Source organism: Pyrus communis, chromosome 7 (assembly GCF_963583255.1).
Source record: "Pyrus communis chromosome 7, drPyrComm1.1, whole genome shotgun sequence".
Classification (NCBI taxonomy): domain Eukaryota; kingdom Viridiplantae; phylum Streptophyta; class Magnoliopsida; order Rosales; family Rosaceae; genus Pyrus; species Pyrus communis.
In genome coordinates, this window is record NC_084809.1 from 23,112,951 (window position 1) to 23,122,125 (window position 9,175).

The window sequence follows — 9,175 nt, forward strand, 5'->3', positions numbered from 1 at the left end:
ACACTACCAAAAGGGAAGACAACAGTATGCAAGTGGGTGTTTACTATTCAACACAAAGCAGATGGGACCATTGATCGATATAAAGCAAGGCTGGTTGTTAAAGGATATACACAGACCTACAATATAATTACTAGGAAACGCTTGCACCGATTGCAAAAATGAATACCATCCTAGTATTGTTATCCTTGGTAGCTACTTTCGATTGGTCGTTGAAGCAATTTAAAGTTAAAAATGCTTTTTTGCATGGAGATTCAGAGGAGGAAGTGTACATGGACATTCTGCATATTTCGTAAAGCATTTTATGGTCTAAAGCAGTCACCAAGAGCTTGGTGAAGAAGAAGAAGATGGTCGTAGAAGCAATTTAATGTTAAAAATGTTTTTTTTGCATAGAGATTCAGAGAAGGAAGTGTACATGGGCATTCCGCCTACTTCGTAAAGCATTTTATGGTCTAAAGCAGTCACCAAGTGCTTGGTGAAGAACCATAAAGCCAGCATTTGCAAATAAACCATGAGATGAAGGAAAGGGTTAGAATACATGTCCATAAAGCCAGCATTTGCAAATAAACCATGAGATGAAGGAAAGGGTTAGAAAAGAAGGATAACTATGATATCATTACAACAATTTGGACAATAACATTTTACATTGGTATTGAATTTAAAGCTTTATTTTCATTTCATTATTATCTGACTTTTGTATCAATATTTTGTTCATATATCCTTCAACTGAACAAAAGACTGCAACAGTGTTCCACAATTTCCCTCAGCTTAGTTTTTGGAAATTCCAAGTATACTTCCTGAACATAGTCTACAATTTGCTCAAAAACTGGACTCCTCGGTTGATGGTCGCCTCAAATAATATCGTAAGCTGTTAGCAAGAACCTAAAAAATTTGCAAGTTTTACGGTCAGCAATCTCAGATGTCATCTTTTAGTTTACAACAGAATCAACCATAATAATGGCAACGGTTTTGCAACAGAAGTCTATTTCGGAAGTAATCAGATTGTAAAGTTGGTGAACGACGCAACTTTCTCTTAGAAAACAAGAAAACAGTTAGCTTTCACCACATCGACCGCCATAATATGTTAAATCCTAGCTTTACCTGCTGAAGAGGCTTGATGAGGGGTTTACCCCTGTAGTTAACATGAAATTTTGCCTTCGCCAACAACCCCTAATTCCCGAGACAAGAGTTAGCAATGAACTTGGTTACCAAAAACTAAAAACAAAATAACTAGAGATGAGCTCCATACATATGGATACTAGAGATCGGAAATAAAATTAGAAAAGGATATATTGAAGGTGCAACTGTAGGTGCGAAAAGAGCACACCTCTGTGTCGAATTCTCCTGATTCAACAGCAACATCAATGTCAGTTACAATCTTTACAAGATCCACCAGTAATCCTGGGCGATCTACTGACTCCACATAAAGCAAACTGCAGAAACCCAATATTAGCTGAACGCATTCATTCAAAACGTGATGTCAATGTGTCACTCATGCATAACCATTGAAGACTACTGTGTGCCTGTTGCCACAACAATTGTTGACATATGGGAATTGACTGTTGAGTTCTTAAAGCCCATCCTATCGAACGCACATTACCTTCGGGTGGGGCCATCATCTTTCACGCTTATGTGGGTTGCTATGTCCACATCAACCTGATGAATTAAACACAGGTTTGAATCAAGAAAACATTGTGGAATGTAATGCTCTTTTCCAGAAAATGGCTAGGGATGCCATCAATAAAAAATGACTAGGTATGGAACAAACAGCTTGGCGTAAAGGTAAACAAGACTCGTTGGAAGTTAAGATGGTACCACATTAGCCGAGTGTCAAGTCAAATCGTTAATTACATTACGACTGAACAAAATCAAAGGGTGATAGGCAAAAGAAATTATTCTCAAAAATTCATAATACTCATGATTCATAAACACATGAACTAACCAACCTTTGCACAAACAGTTGTCCCACCACAGAAAATTCAAGCACACTATTATTCGAAAATTAAATAATAAATTTCAAGAACCTGTTCTGGTCGAGGCCCAATTCCAAACGCTGCTCCCATCGCTAACTGGGAACTTGATTCCTAACGACAAAATTGATTCACTAATAAAGCGTACAAAATGTAGAAATCCGGAAGATATTCCACCAGTTACCATCGAAAGAACAAATGGAAATGTTTAAGAAAGATTACCGGATGATACTCTATCAGATTATTTATAATTGTCAATCGAATAGCCTCAAGTAGTTCTGGATCTTCTACTTTCCTACCAGTATCACTGCAAACAAACCTCACCATCAAATAAGAAAATGGGTATGCAACAGCTATTGGAAGGACTGATCTGTTAATCCACAAAAATAGAAGGCTGATGATTTACTGGAAGCTAGATTTTTACTGCCACTTAAGGAAAACTGTTTTTTCTTCAGCACATATATCTAATGAGAAAACAATTATACCACTAGTATAGGAGTTAAAGCCGGTCGAAGAAGTAGAATAAGCAGAAAAGAGATCATTGCAATCAATTGCAAATTGACAAATAATAACAAAGTCATAGCAACAAGCCAAAACTATACTCAATGCAAGGGCACGAGGCTTGTGAAGTATACTCACGCTCTAGTGATGGCAAACTTGTTATGCTTCCCAGAAGAATCCAAATAGACATTGGCCTTGACAACATTCAAGCCGAGGTTTCTAAGCGCACTCATCTGGTGATTCAATTAATGATAATTAATCTATGATATCATGTACATTCAGATGTAAAGATGAAGATAGATTATTCAAACAAATTTATGAAAATCTATACAGGAGAACATAATAGATAAACAATATTGTTGGAAGTCGTAAGTAATGCTCAATACAGTATCGAGAAGAGCTCCAAGCCGGTCTCCAAAGGTTATCTCCACCACCGTTGCATCTGGATCAGAATCTTGGTCAATAATAACCTTAGGAATCGGAACGGTGTCAGATTCACTTGGACTTCCATCAGATTTACCATCCTATTTCCAACATAAAAAACCCAGCACAAAAATGAAGTATTCAGCAAGTTGATATTCAGTAATTACCAATTACAAAACAAATTTTTAGAATACCTCCACAGCTGTAGCAGAAGATGCTCGCGGAGTAATTGAGGTTGATGAAGATAATGATCTGTCATAGATTGCACATACACTTTCTAGACAAAGAATAGAAACTATACAAGACCCCCACTTTCATGCTTGCGTATCTCAAGAATAATAAAGGTGTTAAACACACTACGACTTAAAATCTATCAGCTCGCTTGGGAACGTTGAGTTCAAGCCACAATCGAGGACTTGGACTCAAAGGTTCAAGAGCTGTTAGATAAACAGAGGTCGAACGATATCTGATAATTCCAACCTCAAGTGCAAAGGACATGATAATTCAGCTACATATTGAAAAATCACTTATCAAAACTTGTTAAGTGAACAAGTCAGCCACAATAAACTGAGATGCAAAACAGACTTCATTCATACAAAAACGCCAACTATTTATATATTTTAATCTGCAGGATTTATTTATTTATTTACTTTTGTAACCAGAATGCACAACATGATTAATCCATTAAATTAAGACTTCATTTTTTCACCAAAATAAAGGGAAAAAATAGCAGAGAAGCATCAAATGAATACTTAGCACATAAACCAGAATCTCAGATATTAATACATCAATAAGCAATATAATTCAGACCTCATAGTACTAGAAAATGCAAATGAGATTAAGAACCAAGCAAAAATAGAAAACAAAAGATTTCTACAACCAAAATGGGATAAGAAAAATAACAGAGGACCCATTTCATCACTTTTTGAACCAAAAAGAAAAAACCAATTTCTGAAAACAATCTAAGAAAGTAAAACAAACCCATTAAAGAACATAAAAAACCAACAAAAATTCAATATAACAGTGAGCAAAAAAAAAGCATTACCTTCCTTTGTGCACAATGCAGAAGCGTTTATGAGCAAACCCAAAGGAGGCTTCTGCCATAGCCCCAGCTGGTGCTGGACTTGCAAGGTATTTTTTCAAACTGGAGTTACTGTTAAAGTTTACCCCAACACCGCAAGAAGCCATAGCCACAGCCATTTTTAGCTTCAAAATTTTACAGCCCAGACAGAAGGTTGAGCAAACGGAGAGAGAAGAAGGGACTAGAAGGATGAACCCAAATCAGAAAAAGATGGTAAATTTGAAGAAGAAATGGGAATGGGAGAATTGGGTTCGGACAAGAAGGACATGAAGTGTATTGAAGGAAGCAACTGGGGACCAACTGGATACATCGAATTATGCGCCATTCGATATAGGGGATGAGAGACAGAAGGAGGTAACTTTTACGTGACTGAGGTGATTTCATGGGTTTTTCCGAAATATGGGATCCACAAGTTTTTTTTTTTTTATTTATTTTTTTAACAAAGATATTACTTATATACTAAAAGGATGAAGATGGACTTAACCTCACAATATGCTATAATATGGTTCAAATTCACTTTTATCCAGAATCGGACCTAAGATCTCTCATTTACAAGCGAATAAGAATATCATTTAACCGTAGTACTAAATAATACAAGTTTTTAGAAATTTGTTCAAATATAAAAGTTTTTTTAGTCAAAATGGTTATCGACATTATCATAAATCTTTATTTTGGCACTTGAGATTTAAAATCAATAGAATAAGTCTTTGAGATTGTCCACCATCAATTATTTGTGTTTTTCTGTGAAATATTTCCGTTAGATTTACAGTGAACAATCTTACGGACCACTTCTATCGAATTTAGCTTTAAGAATCAAAATAAAGAGTTATATCTCAAAAAAGCCACGGTAGATAAAATGCCATATAAAATATCATATATTTCGAAGGACTAAAAAAATTTCCAAGTAACTTGCCTTGTGCTCCTCTTTCATTTTCCTTTCTTCAATTTTTTTTTTTTTTAAAAGTAAAAAAAATCATGGAAGGTAAATTCAATACTAAATTAAATTACTCATTGTGTGATTTAGCCGAACTCTCATTCCTCTAGTATAAAAATATCAATATATTAAAAAAAAATAAAAGAAAAAAAAGGAACAAAATCCAAATTATCTTTGCCATGCCAACGTCCATTCATTATTTGGCAAGTGAAATCCAACCCAAGTGCATTAGCTGGTAGGTATCAAAAACAGCGACGCGTTTGGTCTACAATTAACAGTTAAGATTGTGTTTCCTCTCTCTCTCTCTCTCTCTCTCTCTCTCTTTCTCTCTCTGCCCATTCCTCTCTAGCTCGCTCGCTGGCTCGCTTTAGATCCATGGACGTATTTCGTTGTTAAAGCATGTGCTCCCTTTTTTGTTGTGAGTGTATTTTCACTTACGCTTTATTTATTATTATTGAATAAGTTTAAATTTTAAGATGTGTGTATATTTATTATACAGATTTCAAAAATTAAACTCATTCAATGTAGATAAATAAAGTGTTGAGTATCACAATCACCTATTAAGAGCTGTGAGCAAAATTATCCCTTTTTTTAATGTTTATGTTTTAACATAATTCATAAAGCACGTGCTTCGATTTAGATATTTGTTATCACAAATGATTGTATGTGTGTACTTACGGTTGATTGTTCTAATAGTTATGGTTATTCTTCCCTGGTGAGAATAGTTGTCCATATCGGTCATATGATAAACTAATATATAATATATGAGAGTTTCCACGCCTAAGATGACAACCTTTGTGAAAAATTACATACAACTAGCAATAATTGGTTAAGTTATGAGAATATCGATGATGTTGGTGGGAAATCATATTGGTCAACCCACTGCATGTTGAGTTCAAATTCTCCCTCTCTTAATATAAAATGTTGTTTGTAATAAAAAATTATCGTATATGTTTCTTATAAATATTTAGAGAGCTTTAAGTTTCACTTCATACCAAACCTTTTTTTCGTTATAGTGATTTACTCTCCGAATGTAATGAGATGTCTTAACACCAAATTATTGATAGTACATTGTGAGAAGTTTATTTTCTTTTTCTTTTTTCTTTTGTTATAAAAAGGTAATATTCACTTATTTTAATTCCACTTAAGTTTCTCATGTGACAAAGAAGGATGGAAAATTCAAAATTTTAATAACTGGGAGATTTGGCTATTTATTAAAAGGCTTAATTTTTAGTTACACCTCACATAACTCGATTTTGATCTTACTTTACTCTCGATAACTCAAAAGTTACAACTTTACTCCCTAAGACTCAAAATTCGCTCCACTTTTCCATGTTACTGTTCTGATGTCAAATAACTGTTAAAGTTGCTGACATGGATGAGTAAAATTGTAATATATAGGCTTTTTTTTAGTTAAATCTCTTGAAACTCGATTTTAATGTTGCTACACCTCCAAGAAGAAGTCCTTGCTTAAAGAATTGCGCTACCATTTAACTACCCGGAGAAACCTTATGCCTGCATTTATTTCTGCGTAGGAAAAAAAGGATCCCAAAAAATTGAAGGCGAAGAACAAGCAGAACAATTCAATAACATAAAGTAGAGCTGCATCAAGTTTTCATTCTCAATTCTACGAGAATTTTATGAAAGCCTTTCATTTGCTTCTCTTCGATGGAAGTTTTATTTTCTCATAATGTATCCTAATCTTTTGCCTAATTCTTCTTCTAATGATCGATTCAACCTCTGATACAAAAAATATACCTTGATTATATTTCATCTCTTCAACAAATTTAGTAATGAGCATAACGACCATGTTGTTCCAATGGAGAGAAGAACATATGATTAGCTTTTTGGGAAATTTCCAAACAAACAATTTCAACAAAATCTTTCAATTTCTTATTACTATGTTCAACTCTATGTATTCCTCTATCCATAGAGTACATTGAATCTATAGAAATGGCTGTAACAAATTTTTATTTCTATTCGTATTAAGAGCTTGGTCTAGGGCCAAAGACATCTCATGAAGAATTAGGGGTTCGGTCGTGCCGATTCCCTGATTTGAATCATTCTTTCTTTTGATAGCAAGAGCGGTTGGTTCACTCGCAAATTCATGGTAACCTTGTGTGTGCCTCTTCCCAAGGTTGAGCTGTTATGTGCTTCTTGTTGGAAAAATCTCCATTTCATTAAGCTAAACTAAACCTTACTCGCTAAGCGAACTTCACCTCCTGAAACTCAAAAGTCATCACTTTGCTTCTTAAAATTTAATATTTGCTTCACTTTAACTTGTGGACTCTCCATCTTCTCCCTGGAACTCAAAAGTCACTCCTTAAACATACGTGGGACCCACCATCCAATAATATTATGCCATATGTACCGATGAATTTGATTATAAATCTCAATTATGCATTAACATTCAACAATCATAAAACATTAAGTTTCAAAGGAGAAATTCAAGATTATAATTTTTTTGGGTTGCTGTGCTTGAGCTGCAAAGATCTGGAAAAAAATAAAAATGAAATTGATTACCTTGGTGCACCCAAATGAAACCCACATAATGGAATTTGCTTCAATTTCGTGATAGCAAATCAATCTTAGAGAGAGAGAGAGAGTGAGAGAGGAGGTCAATACTGAGGAAGAGATGAGGAAATTTTCACCGGTGAGATTGGGTATGTAGTTGTAGGATAGACGACGCTAGGAAGCCTTTCAAATTCCATATACATCATTTGCAGGAGTACAACCAATTATATTTTTGACATGTATTTGCATATGAATTTTCTAAATTAAAAGGAAATAATAGTATTGCACAAAAGTTGGTGGAGACGAAGAAAGATAGACAATATCCCTTGTTGAACTCGCTCATCAAATTAGCATTGATTTTACCTATTGCGACGACTTCAATTGAAAGATGATTTTTGGTGATGAATATTGTAAAGAAATCAATTGTAATAGGATGGGAGATCAATGGTTGAATATTAGCTTAGTTGTATACATTGAGAAATATGTACTTAATTATACTCAGAAAATGCTGTGATACGATGTTTTCAAAATACGAGAATATGTCATGAACAATTATAAATGAAAGTATGATCGATTTGTGAAAGCTATTTCGTGACCCTATCATTGTAAATTTCCGACTCCCCCACTGAGTAAAATGACGACTTTTGAGTTTCAGTAGGTAAAGTAGGATCAAATTTGAGTTCTATATGGCGTAGCTAAAAATATGCCTATGCTATTACAATTTTATCCATCCACATCAGCAACTTTAACAGCTATGTGATACAAAAATAAAAACATGGTAAAGTGGGGCGAATTTTTAGTTTCAGAAAATAAATTGGTGACGAATTTTGAGTTACAAAAAATAAAGTGAGATCAAAATTAAATATCGAGAACATAGCCAAATATAATCAAAATTTAACGGTAATTAACTAAAAGAAAAATTTTAGAGACAAATCAGCAAATATCTCCGTTATTTAATCAAACATGCATTTTGTGTTCCCTAACATATCGGTAATATAATCATTTTAAAGAGTTCTGTAATACTTGGGTACTCAATTATGAGTATTCAATTTACTGACCCTTTTAGTTGGCCCAATAATGTCGTGACACATGTTATTTTAAAACAAATTAAATATACCACTACTCTTGTAACCAAACGACCTTAAACACCCACACTCTCTCCCATCACTGTTCATCTTCTAACCCAACGTCGCCGTCGAAGAGCATGAGAGAGTGGGGTTGGCTTTGGGGTCGACGGAAAAGAGAAAGATTGGTAATGGCTAACCGGAGAAGAGAGGGATTGAAGGGGGGAAACACGTTGGTAATGAGAGAGGCGAGTGGGTGGAGAGGGGACGGGGGTGGGTCTGACGGCAGCCATGGTAGATTTGCCATGGCAGCACCAAATCAAGGGAGGAAGGAAGGAGATGGATCAGTGTGTTTAAAGGATGGTGGATTGGGCAACTCTGGTTGGTAGTGGTGGGAAAAGATGGTGGATCGGGATGGACGGCTGGGCAGTGTTTCACTGAGGAAGGAGACATGTGTTTGGATAGCAGAATAACACATGTTTGGCTAGAAGAATAAAGACCGATTGGGTATATGTTAAATGGACATGTGTCGTTATTTAATTGTTCTACGTAATAAAATCAGTATATTGGATACTCATCAGTGAGGACCCAACTATTCTCCTATTAGTTTTAATTAAAATGATGATATGTATAAACTACACGATGTATATGATGTCTATTTCATTAAGTATTATATATGTGTGTATGCGCA

The 9,175-nt window shown here is 34.8% G+C and overlaps 1 protein-coding gene across 1 annotated transcript; it reads right to left on the reverse strand.

Annotated features, from left to right (window-relative positions):
• Nucleotides 1-585: 585 nt before the first annotated feature.
• Nucleotides 586-4,281, reverse strand: LOC137739979 (ACT domain-containing protein ACR11-like). The gene is made up of 10 exons (XM_068479748.1): nucleotides 3,937-4,281; nucleotides 3,086-3,143; nucleotides 2,855-2,992; nucleotides 2,607-2,701; nucleotides 2,190-2,274; nucleotides 2,022-2,081; nucleotides 1,598-1,653; nucleotides 1,325-1,430; nucleotides 1,099-1,167; nucleotides 586-879 (listed from the first exon to the last, which is right to left on the reverse strand). The coding sequence occupies exons 1-10, from the start codon at nucleotides 4,089-4,091 to the stop codon at nucleotides 817-819; spliced, it is 885 nt and encodes a 294-aa protein (XP_068335849.1). The 5' UTR covers nucleotides 4,092-4,281; the 3' UTR covers nucleotides 586-816.
• Between the last annotated feature and the right edge of the window lie 4,894 nt (nucleotides 4,282-9,175).